The sequence below is a fragment of the Arabidopsis lyrata genome, assembly GCF_000004255.2.
Source record: "Arabidopsis lyrata subsp. lyrata unplaced genomic scaffold ARALYscaffold_6, whole genome shotgun sequence".
Classification (NCBI taxonomy): domain Eukaryota; kingdom Viridiplantae; phylum Streptophyta; class Magnoliopsida; order Brassicales; family Brassicaceae; genus Arabidopsis; species Arabidopsis lyrata.
In genome coordinates this window covers 20,506,617-20,522,848 of record NW_003302550.1, presented here as the reverse complement: position 1 = coordinate 20,522,848, position 16,232 = coordinate 20,506,617, and the positions used below count along the sequence as shown (strand labels likewise).

Here is a 16,232-nt window from a genome sequence, read left to right as displayed (position 1 = left end):
GCATTTCTCTGCAGAGTTAGAGCAACCTTAATGGTTGGATCCAAAAATTGGGATCCAAACAAGATTCATAATATTTATAATGGAAAATAAAAAAATTTAGATACTTTGAGTGTTTTTTTATTTTTGGACAGTCCAATGGTGGATCAAAAAAGTGAAGATCCAAAAATTTCAAAGTTTCAAAAATGTGTATAAACAAGAGAGAAAGAGAGAGTCGAAATCGAGCAACATAGAGAGAAAATAAAGCTGCAAAATTTTTTCCTTTGTTCAAAAAAACAACCAACCAACGCTTGCCACGTATGCGTGTCCAAAGCTGCTCTAAAAATCCAAAGTTAGAACCGAGTCTATTGTTTTTGTTTATTTTTGATTTATTTTTTAGACACTTTGTGTCTTAGACATCCACTTGGATCCATCGTTAATGATGGTCTTAGGTTTTCTCATGCTCCCATATTGTATTGATCATGTTGTCCTCTAAAAATCTGTCTGCTGGAATCTATTTTTATGAACGAATAGTGCTATTTTTTCAAAATATTTTCTATATATTCCGTTAGAATTTATTTTTACCATATAATTACTTTTACAACCAAGTATTTTTATAATAAAAATTTACAATATCATTTACAATATCATTTTTAGCATAAGTATTTTTTGGTATTTTTGTAGTTGCTTAAGGACACGAGTTACTATGCTACAAGCCCATTCTATGTTCTTATGAATCCAACCAACAACCTTTTTGCAGATTTTGGTGCTTTGTTAGATGATGTTGAACCTTTTCGACGATTGGTTAGGAAGCTTATGTATCTCACTATGACACTATCACTCGTCCTTACATATCTTTTGTTGTAAACAAGGTTTGTAGCTAGTTCTCCTCAGCACCTACATAACCTCGCATATACCAGCTGCTCACGAAGTTCTAAATCACCTTAAAGAGAATATTGGGAAGGATTATTTATTCTGCTGATGATGATGTTTAGGTAAAAGCTTACGTGATTCAAACTAGGCACAATATCATGATATTCGAAGGTCTTGCACTAGCTTTTGCATATTTATTGGTCAATATCTGGTATCTTAGAAATCAAAGAAACAATAGATTGTCTCTAAATCATTTGCGAAAGCAAAATATAGAGGCATGTCCTACAAAGTTGGTGAAATTGTTTGGCTGGCTCGGATGCTCACAAATTTAGGTGTTGAGATTAATTTTATGTTGGTAATTTCCAACATCGTTGTAGGTAGCTAGTGTTGGTCTATCAACAATTACGTTGTGATGCATGTAACCTTTTCTGAACATTGTAGTACAATCGAATATCATGGCTCTATTTTTCTATTTTCGTGAAGCACAAATTACTTAGTAAGTCGAGTTATTATATTATTTGTCTTATGGACAATAAATAAGATGATGTAAGAACGAAACAATATTACACGAAAAAGCAATGGTTTATCAACACATTTTTATATGTCAAAATAAATTATAACTATTAATAAACACGAGACGTAACTTAATTCAGAAATGTTCATACACATGAGGGACAACAAGATTCTTCCCTGAAATATATGTTTGAATGCATTAATGCAATATTCATAGTTGGGATCTTATACCTTTTTATATAAAAGAAAAGATTCAACGAAAAATCTTTCCTAAAAAATTAAGATTCAATTATACATATATTCCTGAAAGTGTTGGAGATAAAAAAAAATGATTTACAAAAAATTTTCTCCTAATTTAATAACATAAATCTCTATAAATCTCTAATGATATTCATAGAATCTCCTAAGGTTAGATTCTTATCACAAGAAAAAAAATCTCTAATAATTAATGTGTCTTGATATTAATTAAAAAAAAGGAAATGATAACTCGAATGGGATATTAATCTAAATTCGTTGACAAAAATGATATTATTCAACGCACACACCAAAGTCATAAGTCAATGTCACTCGTGAAACTATCCAAAGATAAGAAGAGTTATGGATTTCGCCAATCTCTTACACTATAGCCACGTGTCATAATCTTAGATGCTTAATAGACTTGCCACGTCACTCATTGTCTCTCTCGGTTCTCAAATCGCGTTTCTTCTGGTGGAGGTCAAACTTTGATCAGAAAATATAGGTCACACACAACAGCCAAAAATGTAAAAAAACAAAACTTTACAAGGCAAAAAATCCAAAATTGAGTTTATTTTTCTTCATTTTCAATGGTGTCTCGGCTTCGTCTTGCTCTAGAGTACTTCTAAGTCTCTCTTTTCTTACTTCGATTTCGATATTTTTTTCTCTTTTGTTTTTTTTGAAGACGGATTTGGTTGGTGGTTTTTAGGGCTGTTTTTGGTTCGAGACGACGTAAGAAGAAGATGGCGAGTACTAGTAGTGGTGGTGATAAGAAGAAGAAGAAAGGTTTCTCTGTAAACCCTAAAGATTATAAACTTATGGAAGAAGTTGGATATGGTGCTAGTGCTGTTGTTCATCGCGCTATTTATCTTCCGACCAATGAAGTTGTTGCTATCAAGTGTTTGGATCTCGATCGCTGCAATAGTAATCTGGTTTGTTCTAATTTGATCTCGTTTTAGCTTTAGCTTCGAATTTGATTTTGTGGGTGTGTATTTTGTGTGTTGGGGATTTTTGATTTTGGGATACAAAATTGTGATCATGTGTTAGCTTCACTAAAAATTGAAACTTTGCTTCGTTGTTGCTTTAAAGTTATCATCTTTTTTGATGGGTTATGACCAAATTGTTATCATCTTCCCATTTTGTGTTAGCTTCACTAAAAATCGAATCTTTACTTCGTTGTAGCAACAAAGCTATCATCTTTTTTGATGGGTTATGACCAAATTGTGTTATCATCTTCCCATTTTGTGTTTGCGTTTGTGTTAGCTTCACTAAAAATTGAAACTTTGCTTCGTTGTAGCAATAAAGCTTATCGTCTTTTTTGATGGGTTATGACCAAATTGTGTTATCATTTTCCCATTTTTGTTTGTGTTTGGTTGGTTTTATCATTTAGATCATATGGGATTATGAGAGACTTATTAGATCTCTCCTTTCCCTTTTTATACTTGTTTCCTATTCTCGTGTTTCCGTTTCCGCGAATTAATGTAATGTTTTTTTTTGTTTTAGGATGATATAAGGAGGGAGGCTCAGACTATGACTTTGATAGACCATCCAAATGTTATAAAGTCGTTTTGTTCGTTTGCTGTTGATCATCATCTTTGGGTCGTCATGCCATTTATGGCTCAGGGTTCGTGTTTGCATCTAATGAAGGCAGCGTATCCAGATGGATTTGAAGAGGCGGCTATATGTTCTATGCTGAAAGAAACACTTAAAGCTCTTGATTATCTTCATAGACAAGGGCATATCCATCGAGATGTTAAGGTCGGCTACACATTTGAACTTTATGTTGCATCCATAATCGTTGACATGTATTCAAAACTTTTTTTTGTATCTTATATGTTAGGCTGGAAACATACTTCTTGATGACACTGGTGAAATTAAGTTAGGTGATTTTGGTGTTTCTGCGTGCTTGTTTGACAATGGCGATAGGCAACGTGCAAGAAACACATTTGTTGGTACTCCATGCTGGTTGGTTATTGTGGTTTTCTTCATTTGCGGTCTTCTTAAGCTTCACAATTTCTCTCTACTCGAGGGGTGACATGTCATATCATGTTTCTTTTTGTAGGATGGCACCGGAAGTCTTGCAGCCAGGGAGTGGATACGATTCAAAGTGAGTTTATGCTTTGATATCAAGTGCTAGCTAAAACTCTCTACTTATCTGCATGGTCCTTGTCAAATATAGGCATATTGCAGTTAGTTCACTTTGGTATATGTGTCATCAACTTCTCGAAATCGTCCGCTGATTTGAGTTTATCTAGATAGTATTGTGATTGTTTTCGGCCCCACAGCTGTTTAAAAGTTACTATCATTTGAGTATTTTCTATGTCAAATGAAACGGAAGATCTTTAAAAACTGTTTGCATCAAAGAAATGCAATAACAGCTATTGATTGGTTTGGTCTTCTGTACCTTCCTTACAGGGCTGATATCTGGTCTTTTGGAATAACAGCGTTGGAGTTGGCTCACGGTCATGCACCTTTCTCAAAATATCCCCCTATGAAGGTATTCATTATTTTCCTTATGTGTAGTGAGAACAGATCTTATTCCTTTTTCCTGCAACAGGTACTCTTAATGACTATTCAAAATGCACCACCTGGCCTTGATTATGACCGTGATAAGAAGTTTTCAAAGGTACGCGTGTTCTTCCTAGGTATACTCTTATTTTATTTGAATACTTTCCATTTCAAGGATTGTTCTAACTAGAAGATGTCCAGCTGCGCCCAGTCTTTTAAAGAATTGGTAGCATTGTGTCTGGTGAAAGATCAAACAAAAAGGCCAACTGCTGAAAAATTGTTGAAACACTCATTTTTCAAGAATGCAAAGCCTCCGGAGATCTGTGTAAAAAAATTATTTGTCGATTTACCACCTCTTTGGACACGCGTAAAAGCTCTTCAGGTTTGCCATGCTTCTCTCTTTGTCAAGCTTGCAGTACTCGTCCTGTTTGTTCTACTCTAATTGATAGAGTCATTGTTTAACAGGCCAAGGATGCTGCACAGCTTGCTTTGAAAGGAATGGCCTCTGCTGACCAGGATGCTATATCACAGGTGACAAGTGCACAAGTTTGAAATTATTACTCAAGACTCGAATTGCATAATGCTTATATAAAAAGTTATTTTTTTTTATGTCAGAGTGAATACCAAAGAGGAGTAAGTGCTTGGAACTTCAATATCGAAGATTTGAAAGAACAAGCATCCTTGGTAAGATAAGCTTTTATAGTATATCTTAAATGATGCGATTTAAGAAACCATTGGTTTCCGTCAAATAATCCGTTCTTATAGTTTCTTTTTTTGTGTGTGTGCAATAGCTAGATGATGATGACATTTTAACAGAGAGTAGGGAAGAAGAAGAATCTCCTGGCGAACAGTTGCATAATAAGGCTAGTAATTCACAAAGAAATATTCAGAGAAATCGTCTTATGACTCTTCACTTTCTTGGTATCCGGTGGTTTGAACTTATTGGGAAACACATTGCAGGTGAATGACAGAGGGCAAGTATCTTGTAGTCAGTTGCTATCTGAAAACATGAATGGAAAGGAAAAAGTTTCAGATACTGAGGTGGTAGAACCTATCTGTGAAGAGAAATCTACTCTCAATTCAACCGCTTCTTCTGTGGAACAAGCAGCACCAAGTTCAGAACAAGATGTTCCACAGGCCAAGGGTAAGTCAGTGAGACGCCAGACTCATAGTGGACCACTTTCATCCGGTGTTGTTTTAATCAATTCAGACTCAGAGAAGGGTCCTGGTTATGAAAGGTTCGTTATTAGCTAACTGTTGTTTGAGAGATGATTGGATTATAGTATTCTACAGTTCAGATCTACTTCTCCTTTCTTTCACAACTTTCAAGTGCTCCAACATGAAATTTGCTATCTGCTAGGTCTGAGAGTGAACGGCAGCTGAAATCATCAGTCCGGAGAGCACCCAGCTTTAGTGGTCCTTTGAATCTTCCAAATCGTGCTTCAGCGAACAGTTTTTCAGCTCCTATCAAATCTTCTGGAGGTGAGGAAATACATTTTCGACCTTCATGCTGCTTAGTAATTTCAGTTGCTTCTTATTGCGGTTGACTTAGCGTGGTTGTCCATCTTGTATAGGATTCCGTGATTCTATAGATGACAAGTCGAAGACTAATGTGGTTCAAATCAAAGGAAGATTTTCAGTAACATCAGAAAACTTGGATCTTGCAAGGGTGAGTATATCTTTTTCTGCTCTTCACATTCGTCGAAGTTACTAACCAGACCAACCTAACCTAGGATATTCCACTTAGTCCCATGTCGATCTTCTCGAGTTTGTTTTAGTCTCTGTGTTATAGTCTAGAGTGATGATTTTTCACCTGTGTTTTACCTGATTAATTCATACACTTGAATCTACAGTCATCCCCTTTGAGAAAATCTGCCAGTGTTGGGAATTGGATACTTGATTCTAAAATGGTAAGTTTGCTACCACAAAAAGACTTCTTTTAATCAGGAAAATTTATGTTTTCTTACTATAACAATCTTATTTCCGGCAACAGCCAACGGGTCAACCCAGCAAGGAGTCAAGTAGCCATCATGCGTCTCCCTCATTCATTTTGCCTCAGCTTCAAAATCTGTTCCAGCACAATTCAATAGTGCAGGTGAGAAAAGAAGTAACACTGAGACATGAGTTTAACCTGAGTATATGGTTTCTCAAGTTTTGTATTGTCTTAACGGAACTCTCCAACTTCAGGATCTTACTCTGAATCTAGTGAATAGCTTACAACAAGCTGCTGAAGCAACAGATGGTAAGATAGACACTTCTATCCACTTTGTCTTCTTTTATAACGATGGAGAATTGGCTACAGCTGATCAATTCTCATCCTTGTTATAGGTTCTCAAAATGGAAAGTTGCCGCCTTTGCCTCGAGGATCTGACAGCAATGGAACCGTAAGTAGCTTTATCAACATTGTTCTATGTTAGACCTATTATGCAGTCTCAAAAATCATGTCCTTCACATTCTTTGCCTTTGTCTTGGGATCACAGGTTGTTGAACTTACAGCTTCTGAGCGAGAGAGGTTACTCCTCACCAAGATAACCGAGCTTCGAGCTAGGTTGTTCCTCTTCTTTAATCAATCAAACCTTTCTTATTAGAGATCAACGTGGTATAGTCGTTTTAATTGCTTCTCAAATTCAATTTCTTTAGGATGAAAGAGTTGACAGAGGAACTCGAAAAAGAAAAATCGAAAGAGACTCAAGTAAGTTAACACTCTTGATCTCAAGAACAAAACGTTAGAACGAATTTGCTAGTTATTGATACTGAAACCACGTCGAGGACATCTTATATCTGAACCATAATCATTCAATCATCTCTTGTTCTTCAGCTGCAGCAGAAATTGAAGTCAGTCACCGGTCGCGAGCAATTGTAATAGGAGACCGGAACACTGGGCTTGCTACACAGAAGCTTTAGGAGAAGAGAAAAGTATATTTTGTACACTAAGAAAACCAGAGTAACTCTCTGATCATGAAAGCAAAAAAGGACAAGTTCGGTTCTGTTCTGTGTAAGTGCAGAAGCAGAGACATCATCGGCCATTTGTTTCTGACAGAAGAAGCCGGAAACAAACATATAGAGAATAAATAGAGAAGAAAGCTCTTGGTCATGGAAAAATTGTATTTGTTTATCTAATCTAAATTTTTTTATAAAACTTTACATTTTGAAGTAAAAGAATGTTGTATTATTTGTTACTTGTTAGCAACTAATATAGACTCTTCTTTTTTGTGGATTGTAAATGAAACGTTATTTGATATATTTGTTTTCCCCTTTGTTATAAAGATATGATTCTATTACATGGAAACAATCAAAGCTACACAATCTTACTTTCACCTATGAGCCTTTAGCTAAATCCAGAGTTGTCAAGCCTTCAAGAATCATCTCACTTCTGGTTCCGGGTACCTTCTTAGACCGCTTCCACCGCAAGAAAAACAAAACCATGTAAGCGAAAACAATGATTATAACCGAGCCTGCACTACTCGAGAAGTACCAAACTGTATCTGGAGATATAACCGACAAGGAAACCAAGTAAGAAACATATAATGGCACTGCTATCCAAAGAAACCACCATACATAGCCTTCACCAGCTGGTAACAAACAAAACGCCATGAAAATCGCTCCAACGAAAGCCATAGTATTCACACCTCGAAGAACATAGAAATATTTATGACTCATCACAACGGTACCAACACTCTTTTTACTTTCTTCTGCTGCATTTTCTTGGTATACACCTCCTGGTGGCTGCAAAGCTGTTTGGTAAGTAGCTGTGATTATCAGTGCGACTATCACTAGAAGTGCGCTGCGTGTTCCTTCTGAAGTCTGGTTCCTATAACGCGCTGTTTGCGTGAACAAATGCTCCGTGAAACTAATCGGAGATCTCAAGATTTCCGACACTTTCTTGGATTTTGGTAGAGAGTCTCCGCTCTTACCTCCCCATTTTCTGATTATGTTTTCGATGTTACTGTTCCTGTGATGATCACTCTGGTTATGTAAGATATCTAGGGCGGTTAAATCTGTCCGGTTGTAGATGTTCCGGTTAACCGCAGAACATTTTACCAAGATCTTTACTGCTTTGAATCTGTTCTGATATGCTGCTATGTGTAAGGCTGTGTTACCGTCTTGATCACGCTTGTTCAAAAATTGCATCTCTAGCGATTCGGCGTCTGTTTGACGCAGTCTTTGGACCCATCCCAAGAGTACTTCAAGCTCTTCATATCTATTGTTCGAAACCGCGATGTGTAGAGCGGTTTCACCGTTCACGTTTGCATCTCTAATGCAACCAGGACAAGCTAAGAGGAACTCTGTCATAAGATCAGTCTCTCCTCTTCTCACTACTTGATGAAACGGCGTCGTACCTTATATTCGAAATCAAACTATGTCTTAACCTTTCATAGTAACAAAACATCAAATAACTTCAAGAAAACAAAACACAAATCAAATAGGTTGGTCTAGTAAACAAAGATATTTTATGTCATATTAATAAAAAAAAATGAAAGATATATACCTTCTCTTCCTCGAAGGCGAACGAGGTCAGGATCAACCTTGAGTAAACTTAGAACTAACCGTGTTTGACCTTCCTCTATAGCAAGATGCAATGGACTTAACCCGTATGTGTTAAGTTTTCTAGCGAAAGACGGCTTAAGATTCATCAACTCCATGGCAAAAGCAAGGTTCCCAGAAGCAGAAGCTACATGGAGAGGAGTGTTGATGAAAGGTATTGCATCAATGATTTCAAGAATGTATGGATTCTCATGGATACGAGCATATAATTCATCGATGCTTCCGATTTGAGTAGCTACGATCAATCTTGGATCCATTTTGTCAAAGAACAAGAAGAAACAATTTTTTCAAGAAAGAGAAACATTACATTTACTTATATAATATATATGTCATCATTTGAACAAATATCTGATGTTAACTTGACCCATCATTTGTTTAATGGAATTGATTTGATTTGACTAAATTAAGCCAATATAAGACAAACACTAGATGAACTCAGAGAAAGAGACTACAAAAAAAAGTCTTCTCTAGGAAAATTACAATTGAAGTAAAACTTGAACCATTAATTTAAGAGAAGATAAATCCTATCAACCCAACACATTTTGAAAATCAAAATTCTTAACTTGAGAGAACTTGCATGAGCTCTCAAGTTATGAACTCATATTATGGCCAATCTTATAACCATATCAATAAAACGTCGTCGTTTTTAAGTTAAATAAAGCTTTTTGATCATATCAAAATGATCAGCAACGAGATAGTCGAGAATTCGACATGTTCCAGTACCACAACCAAAGTCATTGGCATTACTGGAGCCATTGGAGTAGTGGCTGGTATAATCTCATGGATGAGCTCAGGCTTGGAAGAGAAGGTTCAACAAGAGAAAATGATTTTAGGTTTTTAACCAGTGCTCACTCTAATATACCCTTGTAGGTTGTAACAAGACCTTGCTCGAAGATTTTGTCTAGATGATGCAATATACCTAGTTGTTCAGACCATGTTAAGAACTAGCTTTTGTATCATCTAGACAGAATTTTCAATGACCATTTTAACAAAGAGAGAGATCCAAAAATTCTCAATGACACATAGCTCAGTTAGAATCTTCAAAATCTCTTTCTTTTTCCTTTTCTTTTCGTAAACTAAAATTGTTATACCATAAAAAAAAAATAGATAAAAAATTTTTATTTCGAAAATTAAGGAAACAAAAGAAATAAGGAAACCTTTATTGGTTTGTTCATTCTCCATATAGTGAGTGACACGTCTCTTTTTTTTTTTTTTTTTTTTTGTGAAAAGTGACACGTCTCTTTAATTAGCAGAAAATTTAAGTGTAATAAATGTCTTCGAATCAAATAAAAAAAGATGGGTGATCTCAACAAAATATAAGGAGAAATAAAAGACAAAGAATCACTAATGATATATTGACATCTCAACCTAGGAAGCACGGAAGCACGTATCCACTTTCTAAAATTTCTAAAAAATCATTTTCACGTTTCCTAACGCTTGGCTTCCACGTACCCGCTTCTGATTCCATGCAACCTAGATCTCAACGAACTAGTGACTCTTTCTTAATTTATTTTGTTTTCGACGGTTTTAACCTTTGTTTTTGAAGAATGATTATAACCTGTCTATATGTAGGCTTCTCATATGTTTTATGAAGTGTCTTTGAAAAGGGTTGTGTAACTTCAAAGCCATATCTTGCTGTTGCTGCTACATCTGTATCATTTCCTACTCAACAAACTGAAACCGAAATTAACATGGCCTCTTCGATTCCGCAGTCTACTGTTCCTGATTCCACTAATCCAGACAATACAGTTCTACAAACTAAAGATGTTCAAGACTCTATAAGTCATCAAACCGCGCATGCAGAGTCGGTAGCAAGAGAACCGCAATCTCCTACGCCATTTTAATGATGACGATATAGGAGTTGAACATTTAAAGCATGATGGTGTCCCTGAGGAAATGCAGTCTCCACCTTCTAGAACTGATGACTTCACCACTCAGCCTAAAACTTGGGAGACAAGATCTTTATACAACAGAGCCTTCATCTTCCACAATGACGGATTTTTTCATCAAAATCGAAAACGATATAATTAATGGGCTTTTGTTAGGCCCAACTCAAGTTGGTGTTTAACACTAAGAGAAGCCCACCATCATCAAAATATAAACTATGTTCCACTCTCAGAATTGCCTCGTAGAAGCCATTCTCTGGTAACTTTCGCTTACTCTCTCCCATTCTCTCTCTCGAAGAGAGCCTCGCCGGAGCTTTTTCTCTTCTCATTTCACGGCCAAAACCGCCGTCGTGTGAAGCAACAACGTTATTTTTCTTTGGGTAACCATCTCCTTGATTTTTCTATTCTTCCCCTTTTTCGATTTCTCACTGTTTTTAATCTCGATTAAACTTGTTTTAATCTCGTTTTCGTGTTCTTCGATTTGATTCTTCCTCTATAATCATGTTCTTAACTCGATCCGTTTTGATTTTGTAGCATTAGACAAGTTATTGTTTTTTCTTCGTTCTTCCATTTCTAGGGTTTCTCGGCGTGCGAAGCTTCTATTCGCGGCTCTGCTTTATTTTTTCAGATTTCTTTGATTCTATTCGAGGTGGGTTTTTTTTTTCCTACCCTAATTTTTCTTTCTGTGTGTTAAATTTGGTTGAATTTACTGCAAATTTTGACCTAGTTTCAATGCTATTGGAAACCCTAGATTTCAATTCTGATGCGTTAAGTTCATATCTCTCGACATTGTTTCACGTTTTTGGCATATTAGTTCTCAATTTCACGTTTTTGTTGCCAATACTTTTTATATATGATTATGTTGAAGAAAAAAAAGTGTTGAATATTTGGTATTCACGAGATTAGGTTTTGTTGTCGTTTCAATGTTTGATCTGGTTGATAAAAAGAATTACTTTTTTTTTTTTTTTTTTTCCTGATTAGTGAAATCTTTAGGCTTGTTTCTGAGTATTACATTACTTTACCTTCGCAGATAAGTTGCTTCTGGATTCTTTAGATGGCAGACTCTCGGAATGGTAATGCGCGAGCTCCTAGTGGAGGAGTGCCTCCAAAGGCTGGGAATACTTACTCCATAGATGTTAAAAATTTTATCTCACGTGCAAGAGCCTTGTATGAGCACTGGAAGAAGCACAGTGCAGACCTATGGGGATCTGCAGACGCTCTTGCTATTGCTACACCTCCTGCTTCTGATGATCTGCGCTACCTGAAATCGTCAGCGCTGAATATTTGGCTTCTTGGGTATGAGTTTCCAGATACGATAATGGTTTTTACTTCAAAGCAGATCCATTTCCTGTGTAGTAGGAACAAGGCATCTCTGCTTGAAGTTGTGAAGAAAGCTGCACATGATGAGTTGAAGGTTGATGTTATTATGCATGTTAAGCCTAAGGGTGATGATGGAACAGGGCTGATGGATGCCATATTTCTAGCCATCCGAGATCTATCCCGGGGTGATGGAAATGATTCACAAGTTGTAGGACACATTGCTCGTGAAGCTCCTGAAGGTAAGCTTCTGGAGACATGGACTGAGAGGCTAAAGAATGCAAACTTCCAGTTTGTAGATATAACTGGGGGACTGTCTGATCTCTTTGCTGTTAAAGACGATACTGAGGTCATGAGTGTGAAGAAAGCTGCGTATCTAGCCTACAGTGTGATGAAAAATGTTGTTGTTCCAAACCTTGAGAGTGCGATTGATGAGGAGAAAGACGTCACCCACTCTGCCCTGATGGATATCACTGAGAAAGCGATACTTGAGCCAACTAAGGCCAGTGTGAAGCTGAAGGCAGAAAATGTTGACATATGCTACCCTCCGATATTTCAAAGTGGAGGCAAGTTTGATCTCAAACCAAGTGCTGCAAGCAATGATGAACTGCTCACTTATGATCCAGCGAGTATCATAATATGTGCTGTTGGTGCTCGGTATAATAGTTATTGCTCAAATGTTGCCAGGACTTACCTAATAGATGCAACTTCTCTTCAGAGCAAGGCATATGAGGTTCTTCTCAAGGCACATGAGGCTGCTATTGATGCTTTGAGGTCAGGAAGAAAGATAAACACTGTCTATCAAGCTGCCCTTTCCGTTGTTGAAAAGAATGCCCCTGAGTTCGTTGACAAGCTAACTAAATCTGCTGGGACTGGTATTGGTCTGGAATTCCGAGAGTCAGGATTAAATATAAATGCAAAGAATGATAAAGTATTGAGACCGAAGATGGCATTTAATGTGTCTCTTGGTTTCCAGAACTTGGAATGTGAGTCAGAAAGCCGCAGCAAGAACAAGAAATTCTCACTTTTGCTAGCTGACACAGTTCTCGTCACAGATCAGAAACCGGAGCTTCTAACGAAGTGCTCTAAATCTGTTAAGGATGTGGCTTACTCCTTCAAAGAGGATGAAGAAGAAGAGAAACCACGCAAGAAAGCTAGGACCAGCGGTTCTGAGAACTACATGACCAAGACAGCTCTTAGATCAGATGATCATGTGGTGTCGAAAGAAGAGCTACGGAAGCAGCACCAGGCAGAGCTGGCACGCCAGAAAAATGAAGAAACTGCCAGAAGGCTTGCTGGTGACAGGTCTGGGGCGGGGGACAGCCGGTCTACTGCTAAGACTTCAGCTGATGTGGTTGCGTACAAGAATGTTAACGACATGCCCCATCGGGATTTGATGATCCAGGTTGATACGAGGAACGAGGCTGTATTGTTACCCATCTATGGTAGCTTGGTTCCATTCCATGTGGCTACAATAAGAACAGTGTCAGGCAATCAAGATACCAACCGGAACTGCTACATCCGTATCATTTTCAATGTCCCGGGCACACCATTCAACCCTCATGACTCAAACTCTTTGAAAAACCAGGGTGCTATCTACCTCAAGGAGGTTTCATTCCGGACCAAGGATTCAAGGCATAGCAGTGAAGTAACTCAGCAGATTAAGACCCTTAGACGGCAAGTCATGGCCCGGGAGTCAGAGAGAGCTGAAAGGGCGACATTGGTGACCCAAGAGAAACTTCAGCTTGCAGGGAACAAGTTCAAACCCCTCAGGTTGTCCGAGTTGTGGATCCGTCCGCCTTTTAGTGGGCGCAAGAAGATTCCTGGGACACTTGAAGCTCATGCAAATGGTTTCAGGTATTCAACTACCAGGCCTGACGAGCGCGTGGATGTCCTGTTTGCAAACATAAAGCATGCGTTTTTCCAGCCTGCTGAGAAGGAGATGATCACCCTCCTTCATTTTCATTTGCACAACCACATCATGGTAGGAACCAAGAAGACAAAGGACGTCCAATTCTATGTGGAGGTAATGGATGTTGTGCAGTCTTTAGGTGGTGGGAGGAGATCAGCCTATGATCCAGATGAGATTGATGAAGAACAGAGGGAGCGCGATAGGAAGAACAAGATCAACATGGATTTCAATCATTTTGCAAACCGGGTGAATGATATGTGGCAACTACCCCAGTTTGCAAGTCTGGACCTTGAGTTTGACCAACCTCTGAGAGAGCTTGGTTTCCATGGTGTTCCGCACAAGACATCTGCATTCATTATACCGACCTCGAGCTGCCTAGTTGAGCTGATAGAATTCCCGTTCCTGGTGGTCAGTCTGAGTGAGATTGAGATAGTGAATCTTGAGAGAGTTGGGTTTGGGCAGAAGAACTTTGACATGGCCATCATCTTCAAGGACTTCAAAAAAGATGTTCTCAGGGTTGACTCAGTTCCCACAAGTTCGCTAGAGGGGATAAAGGAGTGGCTTGACACTACAGATATAAAGTACTACGAGAGCAAACTGAATCTGAACTGGAGACAGATCCTGAAGACGATCACGGATGATCCACAGAGCTTTATAGATGATGGAGGATGGGAGTTTTTGAATCTGGATGGAAGCGACTCAGAATCTGGAGGCTCTGAGGAGTCGGACAAAGGTTATGAACCGTCAGATGTGGAGGTTGAGTCTGAGTCAGAGGATGAGGCTTCAGAGAGTGAGTCACTGGTGGAGTCAGATGATGAAGCAGAAGAAGAGGACTCAGAGCAAGAGTCGGAGGAAGAGAAAGGTAAGACTTGGGATGAACTGGAGAGAGAAGCTACCAATGCAGACAGAGAGCATGGAGTTGAGTCTGATAGTGAGGAAGAGAGGAAGAGAAGGAAGATGAAAGCGTTTGGGAAGTCACGACCTGGAACTAGCGGTGGAGGCGGTCGTAGCAGCATGAAGAACATGCCACCATCCAAACGCAGCAAGCACAGGTGAAGAAATATCAAAAATTTCGGATTCTGCTTATCATTGTTCTCATTAGAGATGAAATGAAATCAGTCAGTTATTTTAAATTAGTTTTTTTTTTTTTGTTTTGTTGGCAAACAAAAACTAGCGTTTTGTTCTGGTTTTAATCAGTGTCTCTTTTGTATCATATAAAAAACTGCTTTAGATTATTATGAATTCTATGCCGCATTGAGGCCTTAGCTTTCCAGTCGTTCTTAAAAAAAAGTAGCTAATCGTTCTTAAAATCAATCATTGTTGACTTAAAAATGGCAGAAAATGCCATTTTGAAATTTTGTGTGACTCATCATAATTAAACCCTTCTACTAGAAAATTTATCGTCATGTATGGAAAAAATAGCTCATTTAGTCAGACTAATCGATCATTAAAGGAGATACCTATTATTACGAGTGATGAGTTTGGCAAGAAATTGCCAAAGACGATGGTTATTGCAGATGAGAAGACAAATGGTACGGCTAATGTGTACATGCATACCAACAAGCCATTGACGTTCCAAACGCAATCGGCGGCCAAACCCTTGGCGGCGCCACCTTCCTCATCACGTATTGCCTTGGCTCTGCCTCAATCGCAGGCACTTGAACTTGATGGTATGGCTTCGCCGTACATGCACATGTATGAAAATTCAGCAAATCTTACATATAAATGTCACCACAAGTGAAGACTTCAATTGTATCAATCGGTTACTCATGCACCAACACTTACGTCTTCTTCCTTAGGTCTCTTACCGATCAAACCTAAATATATTGAGTAAAAAATGTGTGAAAAGATTACCATATCTATCATGTTTAAGGACAGCTAAATTTAGAATAATCTAATTGAAGTAAAAATTACTAGATTGGAAAAAAATAATAATACTGATTTCTCTATCATCTCCACATGCTCTCTCATCGTGTAGAGTGAATCCGCAGGCTTAGGGCTCTTCCCAAGCCCTAAAAGATCTACAGCGAATAGTCTATAATTCGAATTCGACAAGTTTGAAAACACCGTCTCTGTCCAAAATGCCGACGAACGGACGAAGATACGAAGCCGTGGATAAACAACACGTCCTCTCTCCCCCTATAAATTGCCTATGTAAATGTTCAATTTTAAAAAATTATATAATTTAGTTACATACTCAAAAACACATCTAATATAACATTTTCTGTTAATAAATATCCCAAAAATCATTTAAAACTATTTATAAAATTTACTATTTGTCAACAAAACGCAGATTTGGCTTGTTTTTTTATGATATTAGTAGAGAAAGTTTTTTTTTTTTGTTTTTTGTCTAAATACCTTTTGGGAGTTGAGTTTTCAACTGATCTTTTACTAAGACGATGTCCAACAAGTGCAATCAATGTTGGACATCTTTCATAGCAGTTACAGAAAATGTGCTATCTTAATGT

General features: G+C 37.8%; 3 protein-coding genes across 4 annotated transcripts; 2 read left to right on the top strand and 1 right to left on the bottom strand.

Moving 5' to 3' along the window:
* Positions 1-2,097: 2,097 nt before the first annotated feature.
* LOC9310711 (serine/threonine-protein kinase BLUS1) lies at positions 2,098-7,347 on the top strand. Its single transcript, XM_021022686.1, has 21 exons — positions 2,098-2,215; positions 2,306-2,528; positions 3,100-3,354; positions 3,437-3,561; positions 3,659-3,703; positions 4,012-4,093; positions 4,154-4,222; positions 4,316-4,486; positions 4,570-4,635; positions 4,720-4,788; positions 4,896-4,967; positions 5,065-5,342; positions 5,465-5,586; positions 5,679-5,773; positions 5,958-6,014; positions 6,098-6,199; positions 6,292-6,346; positions 6,433-6,488; positions 6,585-6,652; positions 6,745-6,796; positions 6,923-7,347. Exons 1-21 carry the CDS (start codon positions 2,187-2,189, stop codon positions 6,965-6,967), a joined length of 2,136 nt encoding a protein of 711 aa, XP_020878345.1. The 5' UTR covers positions 2,098-2,186; the 3' UTR covers positions 6,968-7,347.
* Positions 7,194-8,980, bottom strand: LOC110227656 (ankyrin repeat-containing protein BDA1). The gene is made up of 2 exons (XM_021022687.1): positions 8,594-8,980; positions 7,194-8,444 (listed from the first exon to the last, which is right to left on the bottom strand). Exons 1-2 carry the CDS (start codon positions 8,904-8,906, stop codon positions 7,423-7,425), a joined length of 1,335 nt encoding a protein of 444 aa, XP_020878346.1. The 5' UTR covers positions 8,907-8,980; the 3' UTR covers positions 7,194-7,422.
* A 1,790-nt stretch (positions 8,981-10,770) lies between these two features.
* LOC9308604 (FACT complex subunit SPT16) lies at positions 10,771-15,035 on the top strand. 2 transcript variants are annotated; one of them, XM_021021425.1, is made up of 3 exons: positions 10,771-10,915; positions 11,113-11,184; positions 11,566-15,035. In XM_021021425.1, exon 3 carries the CDS (start codon positions 11,590-11,592, stop codon positions 14,818-14,820), a length of 3,231 nt encoding a protein of 1,076 aa, XP_020877084.1. In that variant the 5' UTR covers positions 10,771-10,915; positions 11,113-11,184; positions 11,566-11,589; the 3' UTR covers positions 14,821-15,035. The 2 variants fall into 2 exon arrangements, with proteins under 2 accessions (XP_020877084.1, XP_002874642.1); XM_002874596.2 differs by lacking the exon at positions 11,113-11,184.
* The last annotated feature ends 1,197 nt before the right edge of the window (positions 15,036-16,232 follow it).

Bases quoted from the DNA above. Each gene is read 5' to 3' on its own strand.
- LOC9310711 (XM_021022686.1), top strand. From the start codon at position 2,187: ATGGTGTCTCGGCTTCGTCTTGCTCTAGA. The intron at 4,487-4,569 runs GTTTGCCATGCT...ATTGTTTAACAG, and splicing joins CACGCGTAAAAGCTCTTCAG to GCCAAGGATGCTGCACAGCT. The intron at 4,789-4,895 runs GTAAGATAAGCT...TGTGTGCAATAG, and splicing joins TGAAAGAACAAGCATCCTTG to CTAGATGATGATGACATTTT.
- LOC110227656 (XM_021022687.1), bottom strand. From the start codon at position 8,906: ATGGATCCAAGATTGATCGTAGCTACTCAAATCGGAAGCATCGATGAA. The intron at 8,445-8,593 runs GTATATATCTTT...TTCGAATATAAG, and splicing joins TCGCCTTCGAGGAAGAGAAG to GTACGACGCCGTTTCATCAA.
- LOC9308604 (XM_002874596.2), top strand. From the start codon at position 11,590: ATGGCAGACTCTCGGAATGGTAATGCGCGAGCTCCTAGTGGAGGAGTG.